This window comes from Euleptes europaea, chromosome 3 (genome assembly GCF_029931775.1).
Source record: "Euleptes europaea isolate rEulEur1 chromosome 3, rEulEur1.hap1, whole genome shotgun sequence".
Taxonomy (NCBI): domain Eukaryota; kingdom Metazoa; phylum Chordata; class Lepidosauria; order Squamata; family Sphaerodactylidae; genus Euleptes; species Euleptes europaea.
In genome coordinates, this window is record NC_079314.1 from 98852483 (window position 1) to 98874795 (window position 22313).

The 22313-nt window shown below is 43.8% G+C and overlaps 1 protein-coding gene across 1 annotated transcript in view; it reads right to left on the minus strand.

The window, feature by feature from the left end:
- Positions 1-7979: 7979 nt before the first annotated feature.
- TBXAS1 (thromboxane A synthase 1) overlaps positions 7980-22313 on the minus strand; it is a 280650-nt gene continuing 266316 nt past the window's right edge. Inside the window, exons 11-14 of the mRNA XM_056847438.1 lie at positions 10703-10791; positions 10134-10271; positions 8690-8852; positions 7980-8094 (exon numbers count right to left, since the gene is read on the minus strand). Coding sequence (XP_056703416.1) covers positions 8020-8094; positions 8690-8852; positions 10134-10271; positions 10703-10791 — 465 coding nt within the window. The 3' untranslated portion in view covers positions 7980-8019. The remainder of the gene's footprint in view (positions 8095-8689; positions 8853-10133; positions 10272-10702; positions 10792-22313) is intronic.

The following is a 22313-nucleotide window of genomic DNA, read 5'->3' on the forward strand; positions in this document are numbered from 1 at the left end:
CAACCTCCCTTTCTAAATATGTTTCTTGAAACTTCACATGAGCAGCACACCTCTGGCACTTTTAACGACAGAATATCAGAGGCTTGATTATAACTGGAACTGTGTTACCTTTAGAGATCTAGAGTACAACTGCTGGCTCTTTTCCTTTACCTGAACATCTGCCTCCTATGATACTTCCAGAGCCTTTTATTTTACTTGGACTTCTCGAATTCCTTTGTATACCTCTTAAAGAAATATGCTAACTAGGACTTTTTCTTCCTTGAAATGTGTTTTGCATTAATTTCCCTGTTGCCTTTGTTGTAAGCACTCTTCATTTTAAAATCCAGATTTTAATGAAAAAGCAGCATTTGTAGTTTTTAATGAAACTCGTTTTTTTAAAAAAATGCGTACTCTGGCTACAGCGAAAGGCAGCTGTAATCCTGCAGTTCAGGCTGCATCGGATGTTGCTACACAGCCAAATGTGATTGTGGTCTTAGCCTGAGTGGAAACCTGTATGCCTCTCTGAATATTACTAAGGGCCATGGAAAAGTCTGACTTGTCTGATACCTGTTTAATTAAAAATAGTTATTTTAGTGCAACGGATACATTTAGCTGTGCCTGTGATGTGAGTGCATGCAGGTTTCCATGGATCTGCAGTTTTACTCTAGTTCTAAAACCTTTTGATGTTGTGAAGCTCAAGTGGAAATCACTTGGCTTACCCTTTTCTTGCAATGTAGCCGGTTCCCCTCAAATACAAATTAAAGGATTATTAATTTGAAGTTTAAATTATTCCTTTTGTTTCTTTTTAAAAAAATTTTTTTTTTAATAGTTGTGTCTTTCAGCCAAGAATGCAGTCCGTAGAATTGTACTTGCAGGAAGACTTTACAAGTGAAGGCACGCAGTAAAGTCCTCCACTGTTTTATAACTAGTCTCATTTTACTAGAGGTTTACTACTATTCAGAGGCTCTTGGGTTGTGGAAAATAAATAATGATCTGCCAAATATAAAAAACACTATAAAATACGGCAAGGTTGGAATAATTTTAGTTTCTTATCTTTCAGCAGATAGTTCCTTATGCCCCTAATATAATAATGGACTAATTTTTAAAAGTGAAAACTGGGATCCCTATGAACTTTTATGGTGTATACAGACAGGAAAGTTCATTTAGTGCAAGAAAATGAGGCATGAAGGAACAAGGGTGAACAGCAGAAGCCTCAAAGCACAGTACTTTTGATCTTCCAGTACTGTCTTCTTGAAGGGTGTATAGATGAAGGCTGGCAGAGGCTGAACAGTGATACAAAGTGGACCATGGTCATTGGTCTCTGTTCTGAGAAAATGTGCTTCACAAGGATTCGAAACGGGAAAAAATGTCTTTCAAAATATCTTTATTTTGAAAATCCAAAAAGTGTAGACAACACAGTAAAAAAGATAACCACTTCACATCTAGTAATCAAGTTTCAAATTGTTCATTCTCTAGGCAAAGCATAATTTTCGCTACTTAAACAAAATTTCCCCCCAACTATTTTAAAATGACAGCTTTTGCCTGAGTCGAAATACAAATTCCCTCAAGATGCTTTGTTATAATAACCACTCAATCACAGAAACAAATTTTTAGTTTTGCTTTTTAACAATTACTTAAGCATCATTCATGTGTAGATGTTGAGCAAGCTGTAGCCAAATCTTAAAACAACCGTGTTTGCTTTGTTCTTGCTATATGCCTGTAAGGCCCTATATAAGCTTCCAGACCTGGTAAGCAGCCAACATGCTAATATATATATATGATTTTATCTGAAGGAAGGAATTGAGATGATTGAGTGTTCTTGGAAGAAGACCGCTGTTTTCAAAGGCTTGACAGCATGTGGGTTTTATGTGTGAGATTTACCTCAGGAGCTATGTTTATTGAAGGATATATCCAGTGAATTGGGACCGGGAAGAGTTTCTTGTGAGCAGGCTGACAAGAGGGCGAAAATGCATGGTTGCTTTATCCTCCTTTAATCCCTGTTCTAGCCAGGATCGAACGCACATTAGGCAAAACACACGCGTTCGATCCTGGCTGAAACAGGGATTAAAGGAGGATAAAGCGACCATGCGTTTTTGCCCAGAATTTCTGGTAAAACTAGACCATCTCCATATTTCCAGTATGGCAAGGTAGATTGCCTTTTTCCCTTTGCTGATTTAAGGGTAAGTGATACAATGGGTCCAATTCGTTTGAGAAGAAGAGTTGGTTTTTATATGCCGACTTTCTCTACCACTCAAGGAAGAATCAAACCGGCTTACAATCACCTTCCCCTCCCCGCAACAGGCACACTGTGAGGTAGGTGGGACTGAGAGTGTGTGACTAGCCCAAGGTCACCCAGCTGGCTTCATGTGTAGGAGTGGGGAAACAAATCCAGTTCACCAGATCAGAGTCCTGGCATCTCATGTTTTCCCCATTGTCCCCTCTACATGGCCAGTACCAGCCGCCAGGCAGGGTAGAGTCTGGGGACTAAAGGTTGCCCGGGTACCCACAGCTGCCAGTGCCTACAGTACATGCTACCGTTTTTATGGGAGCAAGTTAGCATCACCAACTTAGCAATGAATCTCCCTTTTGCTTTCCCATCTGCCGCTGTGGTGCAGTGGTTAACAGTTGTTAACTCTAATCTGGAGAACCAGGTTTTGATTCCCCGCTCCTCCACGTGAGTAGTGGAGGCTAATCTGGTGAACTAGATTTGTTTCCCCACTCCTCCACATGAAGCCTGCTGGGTGACCTTGGGCTAGTCACAGTTCTCTCAGAACTCTCTCGCCCCACCTACCTTACAAGGTGTCTGTTGTGGAGAGGAAAGGAAGTAGGGGGGGAGGGGGGAGTTGTGGGTGGCAGAACCAGCCTGCCCTTACTTGCAATGGGTTGGGGGAGAGCATGAGTTAGAGCGGTTCCTCAGTGGAACAGGCTTCCTCGGGAGGTGGTAAGCTCTCCTTCCCTGGAGGTTTTTAAGCAGAGGCTAGATGGCCACCTGTCAGCAATGCTGATTCTTTGACCTGAGGCAGGGCATCTTGGCCATCTTCTGGGCATGGACTATGGGTCACTGGGTGTGTGTGGGGGAGGTAGTTGTAAATTTCCTGTATTGTGCAGGGGGTTGGACTGGATGACCCTGGTGGTCCCTTCCAACTCTATGATTCTATGAGATTGTAAGGCAGTTTGATTCTCTTTAAAAGGTAGAGAAAGTCAGCATATAAAAACCAACTCTTCATCCTCAGTTGAGCAGCAGCTGCAAGAAGAGTAGGCAGGTGGGAAGCAGTAGTTTGCTCCCTGCACCTAGCAAACCACCAGATGAAGCACGCTGGCAGGAGGCAGGGACCGGTGTAGGCAAAACCCCCCCCCCAACCTCCATCCTCATTGCAACAGCTTTAACCACACCCTGAAAGGGGGGGCAGAAGGAGCTGGTATTAAAATCCAAAAAAGGTCTGCTGATGAGGAGTTGAATCACACCCCCCCCCCACAAGCTTGGCTCTGTTATTAGAAGTGAACTGGATTGTGAGAACAGTGATAGAGTACAGGGACATCAGATGGGGAAGGCCCAGTTCCTCCCACACATGGTTCCTCTTGACAACCCGTTACTTAATGCATGAACAAGACAGGTGCATGATTAAGGAAATACGGTTGTATCAGCCTAGTTTGGCCCTTAACCATTTAAAGAGTACTATGTAGTGCTGATCGCCTGTTTGGGGTTGTGCATTCATAAGGGAAACCTGAGGAGTCGTTACACACCAATGGAAGATTCCAGGTGTGTCACTACCAGATGTTACATGTTCCTCAGGGTGTTCTAGTGCATCTAATTTTACAGTTCTTGTGCATTTTAGACTTCTAGCAAAGACCACCAAATTAACATGAGTCTGGTCCAGTAAGCAATACGAATGATGCAAATTCTGTATGTCTAGCATTATGCACATGCAATTTCAGGTGTATCTGCTAGCTCCATTTCATTCTCACTAGGCAGTAAAGCACTTATTTGATTTGGAAACAAGATCTGGTTGATTGCTTTGGAAATCACTTCTAAGAAAAAGTATCTGGGCTGTAGTCGTAAGTAATTCAAGTCTTGCATTTTCATTTTGAGTTCATTATAAAGGAAAAGCTGGTGCTCACCAGTGGCATCTGTTTTGTATGCAGAAAGTCCCACCTCAAATCTCCAGCAGTGCTGTTGAAAGGTCTTGGCCAACGGAGCTGGGAGATGAATCTCTGCCTAAGACCTCGAGACAGTTGTTTGAACATTCTAAAATATTTTAGACCAATTTTCCATACAATGTAGACACAAGGCATTTTAGAGTATGTGCACAGCATAAGGATTAAAATGACGCACCAAATCACAATAATGCAACAATCACATCTTACAACCACAAACAGAGGCACAGAATTAGGGGGGGAAACCTCTTCAGAATAAAACAAGCTCCTGTGGAAACAGAGGGGGAGAAAATATTCCTCATTTGCATTAGCAGCAATTCCAGACCATGTGTGCAGTCATCCAAAAAAGCCCTGGAAATGGCTGCTGCTGACCAAAGTCCCCTCCTGGGGGACAGATAACAAGGTGAGACTGGGGCCATGGAAGAAGCTGGTAGACAATGTGGTGTAGTGGCTAAGAGTGGTGGTTTGGAGAGGTGGACTCTGATCTGGAGAAACAGGTTTGTTTCCCCACTCCTACACATGAAGCCACTTGGGTGAACTTGGGCTAATCACAGCTCTCTTCGAGCTCTCTCAGCCCCACCATACCTCACAGCATGACTGTTGTGGGGAGGGGAAGGGAAGGTAATTGTAAGCCGGTTTGATTCTTCCTTAAGTGGTAGAGAAAGTCGGCATTTAAAAACCAACTCTTCTTCACACAGAGAGGCATTCCTTCAGGTATGTGAATCCCAGGCTATGGGTGTGTGTGTGTTAAAGGGTAAATAAGTTAAAATTTGATTACAGAAGAAATGAAATTTAGTTTACATTTCTCAAATTACATAGCACAGACTGTAGAAACCCCTTTCATCTAGGGGAAATATACAACAGGTATATATCTAAGACTAAAATGAGGCTATCGTATTTTGGTCACATTATAAGAAGACAAGAGTCACTGGAAAAAGACAATAATGTTAGGAAAAGTGGAAGACTGCAAAAAACAAGGGAAGACCCAACACGAGATGGATTGACTATAAAGGAAGCCTCAGCCCTTGGTTTGCGACACCTGAGCCAGGCTGTTAATGATAGGACATTTAAAGGTAGTCCTCTGTCCAAGCACTGGGTCATTACTAACCCATGTGGTAAAGTCACATCCTGACATTTACTAGGCAGACTATGTTTATGGGGTGGTTTGCCATTGCCTTCCCCAGTCATCTACACTTTACCCCCAGTAAGCTGGGTACTCATTTAACCGACTTCGGAAAGATGGACGGCCTTGAGCCAGCTACCTGAAACCGACTTCCGTCAGGATTGAACTCACGTGGTGAGCAGATCCAAAACAGTTTTGACTGCAGTACTGCAGCTTACACTCTGTGCCACAAGGCTCCTTGGAGGTCATTAAGGCATAGGGTCGCCATGAGTCAGAAGCAACTTGATGGGACTTAACACACATCCACACACACACATCTACGATTGTTCTCCGTTCCTTGTGTAGAAAGTGGCTGCAGTTTGCAAACGCTTTGCCTTTTTTATAGTCACCTTTTAACCTGAATACAAACCCATAAACCACTCCTGTACAATGTGGTGTGACACTTCTGGGAAACCAACGGAAGCTGTAGCCTTCCTGAAACCCAGTGACAACATGAATGAACATCTATTTATTTGAGCAGCTAATCAATTGCCTCCTTTGCACACCCTTCCTGCACATTTTCACAGGATGTCTACATGGTTTGCTAGCTTGCTGAATTTAGTTCAAGGATAGCAACTTGCTTACTCCTAGATGTTTGCAGCTAAAATTTAGATACATGTTTGCAGCAACCAGAGTAGGGGAATCAAACAGCGTTCTGTGGTTTAGTTTAGTTCCATTGTGATGCACACACACACAAAAAACCCTCACCTGCTGATTTCTTCTTCTGCTGTCCTGCTCCAGATGGTGGTACAGAATTTGGCATTCTGAGAAGTGTCCTTTAGCTATTATGACTCCAAATAACATGTGTGGGAAGTAACTGGTAACATTATGGGACCCCAGGGGAGACCGGAGGAGGCTACAGAGGGGCTTTTGTGGTCCTGTTGCTTTCCACAACTAGTGAAAATTCAGTCCTTTCAGTTTGTTTCATTTACATAGTAGCTTATATATAGGTAACAGAACTTAGCTGTTTTTGGTGTGTAATTTTTCTTTTCTTATTTCAGGGCAGTATACAAGAAGCTCTTTTTAAGTTTGTGCTGGAGCCACAGAATCTATGAGGTGGAAGCCACTGTCAGGAACTGGCACTCTCAATAAGCTTGCAAAATCTACAAGTAACATAGGCTGCATTTATGGTTTTGCTGTCAAGTCACAGTGAACGTATGGTGGCCCCATGGGGTTTTCAAGGCAAGAGACATTCAGAAGGGGTTTGCCATTGCCTGCCTATGCGTCATGACCTTGGTGTTCTTTGGTTGTCCCCCATCTAATACTGACTAGGGCCAACCCCGCTTAGTTTCCAACGCTGGGCTAGCCTGGGCTATCCAGACCAGGCCATAGGCTGCTTACAGACATACATAATGTTAGTCATGTGGTAGTAGTGCAGTCAATGCCTTTTGGACACACTTCCTCTCCAGGATGCAGCTCAGGGGAAACCAATTTTCCTCTTTTGCAGATGAAAAGGTGAGCCACAGCACTGATTGGCTACTCCTTGCATCAATCATGAGCCCAACATCCCCTTTTTGGAACAATTTTTGAAGTGTAAGGAGTATTAAAAAAAAAAAAAAAAGAGGTGCCCAACAAGTGTTTGATAACAGGCAGGTAAATGTGCCAGATGCTTGAAGCAAAACCAAAGTGAACAGCCTCCCTGAAGCCTGGGGGCGGGGGCACAAAGAAGAGGAGTTGATCCACATTTTATTTGGAGGCTGTACATGGGATCTAAGGAAGAGCAAAGCACGGGGAAGCAGAACTTGGCCTGCAGCAAAAAACAAACAACCCACCTGCAGGGATGCCTGTAGAAGACCCTTAGAGCCTATCCTCACATGTACATAGATAGATTTTATTTTTTATTTACTTTTGGCATAATCTGCCTTTCTCACTGAAAGTCAAGGTGGATAGATCCACTGGTCTCACTGAAATTCTCTCAAGTGAACACAGAGAATATTTTTCACAGAATGTATTTTCTACAAAGATCCAAAACTGTTTATTTGGTAATAAGGCATGAAATGCTGTGACTCTGATAGCAAGCAAGTTGACATGGCCACCAAAGGACAAGTCAGAGGCTACAAAGGTTCAAGGGACAAGTGCTCCCGGAAACTAGCTGGTCACATGAATCTCGCTGTCCAACCTCCGATTCCATTAGACGTGGAAAAAGAATTGGAAGAAGAGTTGGTTTTTATATGCCGACTTTCTCTGCCACTTAAGGAAGAATAAAACCGGCTTACAATCACCGTCCCTTCCCCTCCCACAACAGACACCCTGCGAGGTAGGTGGGGCTGAGAGCTCTGAGCTGTGACTAGCCCAAGGTCACCCATCTGGCTTCGTGTGGAGGAGTGGGGAAACAAATCCAGTTCACCAGATTAGCCTCTGCCGCTCATGTGGAGGAGTGGGGAATCAAACCTGGTTCTCCAGATCAGACTCCACCAGCTCCTTGCATTTCTTTGCACAGATGAAGTGTCTCTTAGTGGCAGGGTTTAGAATCGAATGCAGATTCCTTGCCTTCCAGCTTCCTAAAGTCACACATATCCATCCTGAAGCTAACTTTCCTAGATTTTCTGAAATGGTGCAGTCCAATATACTTGTCCCCTCAACATCATTTCCCATCTGCCTGAATAAGCAGCAAAGGTGTGTGAAAGGAAAGGCTGTTCCAAAGGGGTTTCACAATACAAAGACAACGCATCCCCCAGCAAGTTGTCATCTCCTTGGAAGGCGCGTAGAAATCGGGTTCTGTTCTATCTCGAAGCTATCTTAATGTAGACTCCATTCTTTGGTCCTAGGGTGGCTTGAGATTTCAGCTGCAAAGGAATCTGGGGAAGGGAACAGGAGCAGAACATGGAACAAGTTGCCTAGGAATACCACAGCTATTGCTTGCAAGGTGTCAGGCAACCCTCTCAGGAGATGTACTTGCAACATTGATATCCCACCTTTCTTTCATTATGGAACTCCAGGGCTCTCAGAAACTCTCCCGCCCAACCACTGACTAGACCTTGGTCTGCTTAGCTTCAGCAAGGCTGCAGTATCATGCGCCCTCCTATCATACCATACTCTGACCACAGACTTGCCAGCCATACCCTAGAAGCAATGCTAATTATGGGGAGTGTGATTACCTTGCACTTCTGTGCTCAATTTCCTAGCTGTTTGATAAGGCTAGAAAAGAGGTTTTTGAAACGGGGAGGGGGCCCTGGAGTTCTGTGGCTGCTTAATGCAGGGCCTCAGAAATAGCAAAGAAGTTTCTCTCATGGCAGAGCTCCAACTCTTCCCTTTCCAACCATGGCTACAGGGATGTGCATTTGTGATGGGAGTGAATGGAACAAACTCCTTTTTTAGGATCGTTTTCCCCCCTTGTCTCCTCAACACCTTTCAACGGCAAACGTACATCCAAGAAACAGCACAGGTACAAACCTGAGTCTCGGGGCAGGTTTGAAACCTGAACTTCTGCAAGATTCTTAGCAGTGTAATCTTGAGCTCCGTCAAAGCCAGCTTCACCCCGATGCAGCCCCGAGGGCCTGCCCCAAAGGGCAGATAGGAGAAGGGATGGCGCTGCCGCTTGGCCTCTGCTGTAAACCTGGGAGTTAAGAAGATTAAATAGCCACATGAGAAATGATGGGGAAAGAATAATAGGTACATGGCAAAAACCCTGCAGGAGCAATGGTAAACTGGGTTCAATGCCAATTTCAATAGAAGATATGTAGAATTCCTACCGCTCAGCAAAAAATAAAAAATAAAATGCAGCTGAACAAATTTGCCTTAGGGAGGGCAGAGCATGTGTACCATAAAATTTAATGCCAGGTACTGGAGATACAAAGGTTATAGAAGACACAGGCAAAGTCAATTAAGGGTATTATTTCTTCCTTTATTTTTTACTTAAAATACAAACATGCTTTAAACCAATAACACTCTTACAGTATTTTATTTAAAAGTCTTTGATCACTGACACCTTGGGATGGGGGTGGCTGCCTTGGCTTGGGAGCCCACAGCGGGCTCACCAGCCCAGTTCGGGAGTAGGGGGTGGCTGCCTCGGCTGGCTCACGAGCCACATAAGAGCTCTCAAGGGGTCGTATCCTCCCCCCCCCCGGCCATATGTCTGACACCCCAGGTTTAGAATAAATAAGTTGGCTTCTGGCTCCTATTAAAGGTTAATCCCCCGCCCCCCCCCCCACACACACATTTTGGTGGTGCTGCCCTTTGGCATACAGGGTCAGGTGAAAAATGTCCAGATGCTGCTGAATATATAATAAAAGAGTATGCTAATCCAGATTTTACTGAAGAACTTGTGGAGAAATCAAGGTCTACTTAGTAAACTATTTCTGGGTGAATTAAGACATTGGGAGCTCACAGCATTTACTCACGCCAACCTGACGCCAGGTTTATTCTCAGGCTTGCACATTCCTTGCCTCCTCCCCTGGCATGTGGAGCCAGGGTTGAAGACTTTCTGATTTAGGATGTCTTTGGTTCCAATTTGTTGTTAGGTTGGACTTCAGGGGGCTTAAAAATCGGGGCTTGTTACTTTCCCAGTTGAGCGGGATTCTAAACCAGGATTACACTGTGATTTGGACTCCTGATCACCGAGACAGAAACAAATCTCAATTTGTTGAGGACTCTGCATTCAAAGCAGGAATCATGTCCCCCACACAAGCATGAGAGGGAGAGAGAAAGATAGAGTACATGAGCACAAGAGTACATGAGCACTAGCCTCTTTCTCACCACAAACAAACCCTGCTTTGATTGTAATAACTGACTATTCTGCGCATCAAGCTTCTTCCTTTATCAGCCACATGAGACACAGTGTGTGATCTGATGAGGTCTGAACAATGAGACAAGAAAGGGAAAAGAGCAGTTCACGTACCTCTCAGGAATAAACTTCTCAGGATCTGGCCAGATCTTTGGGTTGTAATGGAGCTGCCCAGCAGCGATTTCTACTATAAAACCAGCAGGTACGCGTTGTCTCAAAATTACACAGTCTTTTGATGCTTCACGGGTGAACCTACACGCGAAAAGGTTAAATACTTCAGGGACATAAAGGCAGGAAAGGCAAGACTAACTGAAGACGCTTTTGCATGTAAATCATCAATGATAGGCCTGGCAAAAGAAGAGGAAATAGATGTCTGTGAGAACTGGACAAAAAAAGAAAGAAAAAAGAATAGTCCACAGTATGTAGAGAAGACATTTCATTCCATAAAGATTACAGCAACAGAATCATAGCACTATCTGAATCAAAAGAGCCAAATGCCACAGCTTCTTTTTCCAAAGAAGTTAATGCTACTCGGACAGCTCATTTCTGTGTTCTGCGCATTCTTGCTCAGCTGCTGCCGCTGTTTCTCCAACCCAACTGTTCGGCCAGAGTTGCAGAAGAGCACTGCTGGGTGGATAAGAAAGTATGCCTTCAAACATGTGATTTCAGCTGTGTCCACTGACCTGAATGCAGGTGGATACATGCGTAGAGTCTCTGCTATCACCATATCCAGATAGAGGAGTTCATGGATGTTTTGGTGGTCAGGAACATTCTTGAAGAAAACAAAATCACTCATATTGTGATTTAGAATACAAAACCCTGATCAAATATCTTCAGTCTGGTGTAGTGGGAACAGTGCTGGATGTGCAACTGGGGAGGCCTGGGTTCCAATCCTCACTTGCCATTATGTTCACGGGCTGATCTTGGGCCAGTCATAATCTAATTACCTCATAAGGTTGTTGTGAGCATAAATGAGACCCCCTCCCCTATTTATGTATGCCACCCTAAGCTCAGAATACACACGTGACCAATACAAAAAAATATTTTTAGATCATTATTATATTTTATTAGTAACCTGTGTGGTTTGTGATTTCTATTCCAGGCAACTAAGTAGTCTTGACCTTCCCTATTTCCAGAATCTAAAAGTAGCAAAGAATGTAATTGGTATGTTGAATCATAGAGTTGGAAGGGGCCATACAGGCCATCTAGTCCAACCCCCTGCTTAATGCAGGATCAGCCTAGAGCATCACTGACAAGTGCTTCTCCAGCCACTGCTTGAAAACTGCCAGTGAGGGGGGGCTCACTTCCTCCCTAGGTAGCTGATTCCACTGTCGAACAACTCTTACTGTAAAAACATTTCCCCTAATATCCAGCAGGTACTCTCTGCCTGCAATTTAAACCCATTATTGCGAGTCCAATCCTCTGCTGCCAACAGGAACAGCTTCCTGCCCTCCTCCAAGTGACAGCCATTCAAAGAGAGCAATCATGTCCCCCTTCAACCTCCTCCAGACTGAACATTCCCAACACCCTCAGCCTTTCCTCATAGGGCTTGGTCTCCAGGCCCCTGATCATCCTCGTCGCTCTCCTCTGTACCGGCTCGATTCTGTCCACATCCAAGTGAGGCCTCCAGAACTGCACACAATACTACAGGTGTGGCAGGTAGTGTACAGTGTACACCAGTGCAGTGTACAGCGGAACTATGACATCTTGAGAGTTTGATGTTATGCCTCTGTTGATGCACCCCAATATCGCATTAGTTTTTTTTAGCCGCTGCATCACACTGGCTGCTCAGAACTCAACATTTCCCCAACATTTCATATCAATCCGTTCCTGCTCACATTTGCCACGGGGAAAGGCCCAAAGGCATAGGAGGTACAATTTCCTTCCACCAAGGCTATTCTTGGGGAAATTGCAGCAACCGTACAAGTCATTGGTTCTTGTAGGTTATCCGGGCTGTGTAACCGTGGTCTTGGTATTTTCTTTCCTGACGTTTCGCCAGAAGCTGTGGCAGGCATCTTCAGAGGAGTAACACTGAGTGCTGGCGAAACGTCAGGAAAGAAAATACCAAGACCACGGTTACACAGCCTGGATAACCTACAAGAACCAATGAACTCTGACGGTGAAAGCCTTCGACAATATTTCGTACAAGTCATGTTGCTCAGTCCTGCCAGCTGAGGGCAGCAAAACTACATGCAAGACCTTGCCAAACAAAGCATAATATGTGTGATTCAAACAGAAGATTCTCCTGAACAAAAATGACAGAGGATAAACTGCCAGAAGTCTCTTTGCATGGAGAGGAGCTCCATGTTGCAAAATCTGGGCTTTCTGGAGCCGCACAGGCTTGTGCCTTCAGCCTTCTATTTCGTAAATCTTTTGCATATTATTTCCAAGGAAAAACAATGCCTGGATCCATGAAAGAGACAGCAAAGTGGACACCAACGTTCATGGCCAAATTGCCACTATGATCTGGAACGCACAATGGGGCACAGGAGGGCACTCAAGGATGACGGCTCCATTCAGCCTGGCTTTGAGAGTATCTGGGGCTGGCTACTTTACATGTTACAGGTAAGCAATGACGCAGGGTGTTTTTACACACCTTTCTCCCAAACATCTAGATGTTGTGCCATGCCCATAAAAGAATGCACATGCCTCCTCTACAGGGGAAACAGGATCACTGAACTATTCCCAACGGACGCAGAAAACCTGCCTGTACCATTCTGCTTAATCCACCTATCGATGTTGAACGATCAACGAGAATTTTGTATATATACACACACACCAGCACATAAAAAAAGCATAATCCAGTAATTTAAGAGCAAACACTTAGGATCAGCATTAACCTCAATGTCCTCTGAAATGCAATCCTGTTTATTTCATCCAGGGTCAGCAAATATGCCAGCAAAAATTCTTGATCAATTGGAACAAAGTATATTGGAAGATCAAAGAATGAAGCTTGGATGCCTGACCTTTGCCAGCTTCTAGAAGCAGGATAAATTTACCAACAAAACTAGATCCAGCTCTGTTTCATACCTGGGGCAACAGAGGTCAACGGAATTTGATAATGTCAGACAATATTAGAGGCATCTCACTGTCACCTTCTGCTATAACTATATCAATATATACAAGGGTTACTGGCAGGACGGTGTTCTGGGACAGATTCACACAAAATATCTGGCAGAGTTATGGGTTCAACCAAGGTTTTGCATTATTTATTTATTGACTTTACTTACACCAACCTTTCTCCCCAATGGGGACCCAAATGAGCTTACACTGTTCTTCTCTCCTCTGTTTTATCCTCACAACAACCCTGTGAGGTAGGGTAGGCTGAGAGAGAGTGTGATTGGCCCAAGGTCACCCAGAGAGCTTCCTTGGTAGAGTGGGGATTTGAACCTGGATCTCCCAGTTTTAGCCACTGCCCCACATCACTATAGGCAGGCAAAGATTCACAGAGTCCACCCAGAAACCAGGACACCCATGCGGTTAGCCTTTGCCCCATGTACCAGTTCTGTGTTGGAGACCATGAGAATCACTGGAAATGGAGTCAGTAGTGTAGAAAGCCAAGCATCTGAATAAGGGCTGGTTTATACATTCAGAAAGTGTTTTCTTCAGAATGTGCCACTTTCAAACACAGCTGTCTTGTTGTATGGTTGACTACCTTCCCACTTTAAAATCACCCTGATCACAGAATAAATAATATGCCAGGGAGAAGAGTTTTAATTTTGCCTCCTTCCAGTTGGGGTATATTTTCCATGAAGGGAGGACTGGGGGGTTGTTTTGTTTCGTTTTTTTTTTTTTAACATGAGGAAGCATATTCCATCAATACAGTCAGGACGCCTGTAAAATGAGGAGCACGGAGTTATTCTAGAGCTAAATTCTTCCTTTGTTTTTTACTTCAGTGTTTGAGTTTCTAAGCTAGTAACAGGCACTAACACAGTCATAATATCCTTGCTGTTTGTTTGGGCAAAACATTCTTCATCCTGCCTATTCTACCACTCCTCCTCCACCTCTCTTCCCCATCAGAGTTTTTTATCTTTTCATTTTTTAATCTGATGATCTTTATGTCCGCTTTTTCAACTATCCTCAGAACAAAGAGAACATTAAAAAATACCTCCCCTCCAGTTAATCCAAGTTAAAGGCACCTTGGATTCATTATTTTACTTTCCAAATATTTGTATTTCTAAGACAATTGTTAGCTTCAGTGGGCTGACTGGAGACTCTAAAAAAAATTAAAATATGCTTAAAACAATCTGGAAGAGCATCACATCCTTCACATTAATGGAAACAAATAATAAGTTAACTATTTGGCTCATGAAATATAGTCCCACTTCAAAGGAAGTTAGCTGAAATCAATGGAGCACATTATTTTGCATAATTTACCATGCAAGTCTATGTAGAGAAGCCCATTAGTTTCTATGAGCTTAGACTAGAGGAACTCTTCGTAGGATTGCACTGCAAAGCACCTGCTGAATTCTCACGGAAGTAATTTTTTTGGGGGGGGGGGCTGTGGCTCAGTGGCAGAGCATCTGCTTGATATGCAGAAGGTCCTAAGGTTCAATCTCCAATTAAAGGGACTAGGCAAGTAGGTGGTGTGAAAGACCTCTGCCTGAGCCCTGGAGAGCTGCTGCTGGTCTGAGTAGTCAATACTGACTTCGATGGACCAAGGGTCTGATTCAGTATAAGGCAGCTTCATGTGTTCATGTGTGTTCAAGTCCAACATATTTTCTCTGGGAGACTGTCCTTTTCACATTGATAGTAATACAAAGCATGATATAAATAAACAAATTAAACCTCTCTTTTTTTGCTAGAAAGAATCACCAGCATTGCTAACGTGCAAGTTTGGTTGGGCACTTGAGCAGCTGGTTTGACTAGCATTCTAGCCCCTTCTGTACCAGTGAACTACGGAAGGAAATATTTTTAATAGACTTTCAAGCCCTTTGCTGAACAGGCAGTCCTTTTCCTGTGTCAGGAACAGGTAAACCGTCCCTGCACCATTCATGCTGTCTAACATGTGGGCTAGGTACTCATGTGGAGGCCCAATGTGTGTTAGACTCCATATGAGCCTTTCCCCACCCTCTGCAAAAGAAAGATTGCATGTTCTGAATTTATGCAAATATGCCCACCATATGCAGCACCAGTGCACAAACCATATGCAGGGGGAAGCAAGAGGCATGCTCCTCTTTCTCAAGGGGAGAAACTGCCGGCTCAGTAAGAGTATGAACTGGGCCTGGGATTTTTATAACTCGATGCAACCCAGTATGCTGATTTTAGGAATCTTCCAACAGTTTTTGTACCACAATGACAAGCAATTATTGATTTGTAATTATTTATTTGGACACATTCAATAGAGCCCCCGTTCTTCCCTCTTCCCTATCTGGTGATCAGTATGCATACTCAGCCAGGGATGCCCAGATATGCCCCCCTTTACATGAATTCAGCCATTATTCTCATCCCTGGAGCCCCAGCCTGCATGTTACTTGAGCCCTAGGAGTTCCTAGTCCACATGAGAGTCAGCCTGAAAGGGGGCAAAGTCTCCATTGACCTCAATTCCAGTTGCTCTTCTCAGGATGCCAGCTCCCAGGTGTGGCCTGGAGATCTCCTGGAAATACCACTGATCTCCAGAGATCATTTCCCTTGGAGAAAATGGTGGCTTTGCAGGCTGGACTCTATGGCATTATACCCCACTGAGTTCCCACCCCTCCCCAAACCTTGCCCTCCCCAGGCTCCATCCCCAATTCTCTAGGTAATTTCCCAAGTGGGAGTTGGCAGTCCTACCCTCCCCTAGGGTTGCCAGGTCCCTCTTCACCACTGGTAGGAGGTTTTTGGGGTGGAACCTAAGGAGGGTGGGGTTGGGGGAGGGGAGGGACTTCAATACCATAGAGTCCAATTGCCAAAGCGGCCATTTTCTCCAGGTGAACTGATCTTTATCGCCTGGAGATCAGCTGTAATAGCAGGAGATCTCAAGCTAGAACCTGGAGGTTGGCAAACCTATCCTTCCCACATGTGTGGGGAAATTGGTTATGTCTTAGGTTACTTTAAGGAAACTTATTTTTGTATTTAGATGTTAGGCCTCTGCATGTTTACTACTGTATTTATTGAGGTAAAAAGACGATAGCCATGCTTTTTCAAATATACATATTTATAGAGACGATCCCTGGGAAAACGGCAATAAAGTTGATGGTTTTTCTAGCATCTGCCCATGGTACAGGATATGTTGCTCTCTCTTCTAATGGGACAGTTGACTCTTTAAAAGCATAGTATACTCTGGAATAATGCAACTTTTAAAACACACTCACGCCAGGAAGTCATTTCCCTTCTTCCCATACACTTAACACAGCAGAGATTTTTTTAAAATGATCTTTTTCTCTCTCTGTAAATTTGTCTGACACATTCAACATTTGCTCTTGGGTGGCAGAAAATTCTGAAAGGAGAAGTCTCCCAGAGGGAGGGAGGCAAAGAGGATATTAAAATGATAAAAAGACCGCAAGCCACCCAGCAACCAAAGGGAGGGATGTTATATGCATATAAAAAAGAAGGAGGAGATGGATCCAAGGAGCATTGCACCAGCTGAGAGTCCCTTGTTGCCCTGTGGTTTCATTTGAAACTTAAATCTTGCCCACCACAGAAATATTCTGTAGCGGTGACTGGAGAGGTTGTGGAATAAAGAGTCCTCATACCCCCTGTCTCCTTCCTCCCCCCCTCCTCATCTCAGCAGACATTTGTGGTATCACTTGGAAGTCAGACGATAAATTTGCCGCATGGAGGTGACAGGGCTTTAAATTAAGGGTCTGGGAATATAAAAGGCCCATGTGTTTAGTTTAATCAAATGTTCATTTCCTCGAGTTTGTGTCTATATTAAAAGGCAACATCGTGAATTTTCATGCCTCCACAACAGAGTCTGTCATGTGGATTCTGCACAGAGTTCGCTTTCATCCATCCAGTTTTCATTTGCCAGATTCTGGGTGCTACGCAGATGGCGGCAGGAATGCACATCACATCCCTGCAGAAAGCAGGAATGTACACCCTTGCTAGGAAGCCCTGCTTTGAACGGGGAAAGGAAGGCTTTATACATTTGAAATAACTTTAAAAGCCCAATCCTATGTGCGTCTGGACTGACAAAAACGGGTGCAGGTTAAGTCATAAATATTGCAGCACCTGCACAACATCACAACTTCTATGGTTAGTGCATGTATAATACCAAACCATGGTTTGGCATTTCATGATCGAATCTCAGGCTCATTCAATCCCCCTTCCCTCTGCCCCTGCCTCCTTTGCTATGCACGCTAATTCAAGCAGTTACTTCCACTTTAGGGCAGTTTGCCAGTACACATGAACTGGCAAACCTTCCAATCCATGGTTTAAAGCTGGTTTACAATCTGGGCTTGGAGGGGAAGTGCAAACTACAGCTTCCGTCTTCAGATGTAGCATCATGCTAGGATTTGTCCTAAACTGGGAAGTAATTAATTGGATCTCACCATGGGAAAGGAGGAGGGAGCAAGAGAGGGAAGGGAGTTACATCATGTAACAGTAAACCACAGCTTGGTGTTACATTGTGAACGGATTCCTAGGGTCATCCCCGGAAGCAATGCAAGATGACTCTGAGCTGTTTCAGTTCTACAGTAGCTGTCTTTACTATATAAGGTGAACAGGAAGTAGGGTTGCCAACTGCCAGGTAGTAGCAGGAGATCTCCTGCTAATTCAACTGATCTCCAGCCGATAGAGATCAGATCACCTGGAGAAAAATGGCCGCTTTGGGAATTGAACTCTATGGCATTGAAGTCCCTCCCCAAGCCCTGCCCTCTTCAGGCTCCACCCCCAAAATCTCCCACCGGTTGCAAAGAGGGACATGGTTACCCTAACAGGAAGATGCAATTGTGTGTGTATATATACAGAGATAGCAGGGGATTTATACATTTACTGGGATGTTTCTATGCCGCTTTCTCCACAAGGGGACCCCCCAAACTGGCTCACAGAAACTTCCACAATATGAAACCAGTTTTAGCAATACAATTTAAATAAACAAAGAAAACAAATACATACAGGGCAAGATGCAAGCCATGGGCTAAGAGCTCTTGCCAAAGGATTTGTATCTCAGGCCATGCCCAGGGTTTAAGTACCTGCAACTGGAGAGAAACAAAGCCCCAGGTCACCCGGCAAGGTTCCATGGCAGAGTGGGGACTCGAACCTGGATCTCCCAGATGCTAATCCAACACTCTGTGGTTACAGTTCTTATTGGTATGTTCTTTATATTGTCTTCCTCCCTCATCTGTCCAGTTACATAACCTATGTGCCAGTGCTGGCAGGACAGAAATGGCCAGTTTGGCTGTATGCAGATGATACACTTCTATTATCACGTACTCTGGTTTACGTAAACCATTAAAAGCATTTGCAGAATACTGTGTAAAAGACTAGTCATAAATATGCAAAAATTAAAAAAATGGTGTTTGCTAAAACCTATACCCTCCTCCAGTATATAAGTGGTTCCTAAATGGACAACCAATTGAACAGGTAAACAAGTTAGGTATCTGGGGGTCATCTTGCAATCAAATTGAGCTGGAAGGCCCATCTGACTAGTGCTATGGAAAAAGCTAGATTCACCAGTAATGCAATTACTCAATACTTCACTCAAGGTGGCAATTACATACCGGGTGCTATTCAGGTCTTCAATGCTAAGGTAGTATCCCAATTATTGCATGAAATTGGGGGCTTGGTAGAGGCGGAGGATGAATCATTTGATCAACTTCTGCTACAGTTTATCCACACGATTTGCTGCATACCGAGCTGTGTTTCAGGTATTGCTCTTAGAGCTGCATTGGCCCAGAATTCATTGGAAGCTTGTGCATGGAACTTGGCATTTAAATGAAAGCAAAACATCTCCAATGAGAGGAAAGGGATTTTGAATCTTACTGAGAAAGACCCTTATATGGAGCCACGGAAGGTGATCATTAAGAATAGACTCCAATAGTTAGGATTCGATGACAAAGATATGGACACCATAAAGCCAATAAAGCCTTCAATACTGAATTCAGATAGAATATGTAGCTTATTGAGGGCACAGTATGTATGCTCACCATTGTTCTTTGGAGTTCCTTTCTCTTATGCCATCCCAAGTTTGTAAAGATGGATCTGGTCAGCTTGAGTCCTTAGAGTATATTTTTTATTGGAGTGTGAAATCTGTTCTGATTTGAGAGAAAAGTATTTGTCCATCCTCTTAATAGGTTGTGTGAATTTATCAGCTCAAAAAAAATGTCCAGTTTTCCCTTGTAGATGAGACTACCAGGGCTTAGCAGTTGCTAAATATCTAGCTGCGGTGATAGCCTGTAAGAGGGTTCGATCTTGATTTGGTCAAGATCTCTGAGTCAAACAAACAGTAAGATAAGAAGAAGATATTGTCTTGCTTGGGTTTTTAATGTTATTGACTAGGATTGTATTACAGATATGTTTTAATTGATACGATTTGTTTTTATTGTTGTCTCTTTGTTTAGTTTGATTTTATTGTTGTGAGCTGCCGTGACAAAGTCTGGAGAGGTAGCACACAAGTACCCCAAACAGACAAATATTATATGTTATAGAAGAGAAGAACTCAACACAGGGGCTGTCATTTTTGGCAGCAGTCCTGGCATCTCTGTAAACATGTAGTTCCATCCTGAATTTTACCCGTGTTGGAGTCACTGAAAGACATGGGCAGGGTGACTCTGAAAAGGCTCGATACCCTAAAGCAAAAGCTGGGAGTGAGTAGAGAGATGAGGAGTTTGGAAACTCTGAGTAGATAATCTGGAAACAACCATCAAGTTTGTGTTCACATAAAACATGACTTTGGTGATCCACAGGCCATTCGCTGCCCACCTATCAATAAATATAGTATTGGACATTCCAATTTCCATGTGTATAGGCTTCCAGTGTGGTATAGTGGTTAAGAGTGGTGGACTCTATACTGGAGAATCCAGTTTGATTCCCCACTCCTCCACATAAAGCCTGCTGGGTGACCTTGGGCCTGTCACAGTTCTCTCAGAACTCTCTCAGCCCCACCTACCTCACAAGGTGCCTGTTGCGGGGAGAGGAAGGTAAGCTGCTTTGAAACTTCTTAAAGATAGAGAAAAAGCGGGGTATAAAAACCAAATCATTATCATTGTCATCATCATCACCACCACCACCACCACCACCACCACCTCCTCCTCCTCCTTCTTCTTTGTGGTGAGAGGCATGCACAGAAGTGGGAGTTGCTAGTCCAAGCCATTTGCCTAGTGTAGCATGTGTGTACCAGATGCTGAGGTGTATGCAACTGTCAAACCAGCAATTTTTGTCTCCCAGGCTGATGCAAAGCTGTCACATTTCATCACTGGGTCTCACTATTTTGCTATTGTAGACTGAATTCTGTAAACTGTGTGTGTGCGGGGTGGGGGGAGTTATAGAAAGACATTGTGGAACAATGAAAATGTAACATTTGAGTGGCAAAAAATTATTTGATAGACCGAAGGAAAGTCTACATTGTGAAATGAGCTTTTCAAATAAATCTTTGATGGGCTGTGGTGCTGATACAGAGAGGGTAACCAAATTATTTGTCACACTGGAAAAAATAATAATAAAATGGGACTTGAATGGATGAACTTGTCCTGAACAACAGGATAATTTCTCCCAGGATCTAGCTGTGCTATCCAATAACTGCTATTATGATCATTGTCTGTCAAGGCCAGGAGAGGGCTTTGGATTGCCTCTCCCAAACGTCAACATATGATATGTTTTATGGTGAGCCTTTCCACTAATGCATATGTACCAGTACTGTCTATTCCAACTGGAGGTAGCCCTGTCTTATTCCCTACCAGGGCTTAACGCAGTACACGTGTGTTAGAGGGGGATCTGACTGGACAAAGTATGTATGTACAAAAAAACATTCTCCAGATAGGGTTGCCAGGTCTATCTTCGCCATTGGCAGGAGGTTTTTGGGGTGGATCCTGAGGAGGGCAGGGTTTGGGGAGGGGAGGCACTTCAATGCCATAGAGTCCAATTGCCAAAGCAGCCATTTTCTCCAGGTAAATTGATCTCTATCGGCTAAAAATCAATTGTAATAGCAGGAGATCTCCAGCTAGTCCCTGGAGTTTGGCAACCCTATCTCCAGAGCTGTGGCCCCAACCCAGAGGAGGGCCCCCAAACCTGCTTTTTAAGTAGGGTTGCCAGCTCCAAGTTGGGAAATACCTGGAGATTTTGGGGGCGGAGGGTTTCCCCATCCTAAGGCAGAGGGTTTCCCCATCCTTTCCAACTGTACCTGAGACCTTCTGTCTCTAAAGCATGCGTTCTCCCTTTGTGCTGTGGGCCTTTCCAAAAGTATCTAAAATAAGTATGGGAAACGAATATCTTTATTTCTCCTCAATGTATGCCAAACTAGATCACTTGGAAATTAAAGCAAGTAATCCTGTTTACAGAAATAAAATCAAGGACTCTCCATCACACAGGGTAATTATTATTTACTCTGATAAGGGGAAACTTGGCTTTTTTACTGCAGTATTAAACATTTCTGCCACACCTTGTAGCTTTAAAGCATTTTATCATGCCACTTCACTTTTGTATAGCACTTTTTGTCGAAGGTGCTCGAAGCATTTGATAGAGATGAATGTAATTAACAGTCTTCTCCATGCTCACATCGTTAGTAACTATAAAGTACACATTATCTTTGTCTTACACAAGGGGAAAAGCAGAGCTGCCAACATCAAGTGCTTAAGAATTAGGAGATTGACTTCAGACCTTGAGTTTGTAGGAATGGGGCTCCCCTGGGTTGTATGATTTAAGCTTTTGTCCATGAGAGCCCAAAAGTTAAGACTGCACATTGGAAAATGCTGACGTGCATACAGTTCAGATGGTTCCAGTGGAGCATGTATTCCCAGCTAAGTACCCACTTCGAACGGCATGCCCTTAGAAGAGAAAGGTACTACCAATACTAGTTACTTACAAATATACCCTCTTCAAGAAAGGACTGCAGCAGGCATCCTGTGCCTTTAACTTCCAAGCTGGAGAATCTACTCTTTCATCTTTCTGCTATATGACACGGAAAGCTATGCCTGTCAGAATTCTCCATTCTGGGCAACTCTAAAAGGAATATATCTCTGGTCCGGTATTTATCTTGCCAAGAGAGCTCGTACACACATACAGGGGTGCAGGATTCAATGACTACCCCAGAATGCTAGGAATCATTACCGTATATACCCATGTATAAGCCGACCCGCGTATAAGCCGAGGTGCCTAATTTCTCCCCAAAAATGGGAAAAAATTAGGCACCCGCGTATAAGCCGAGGGTCGGCTTAT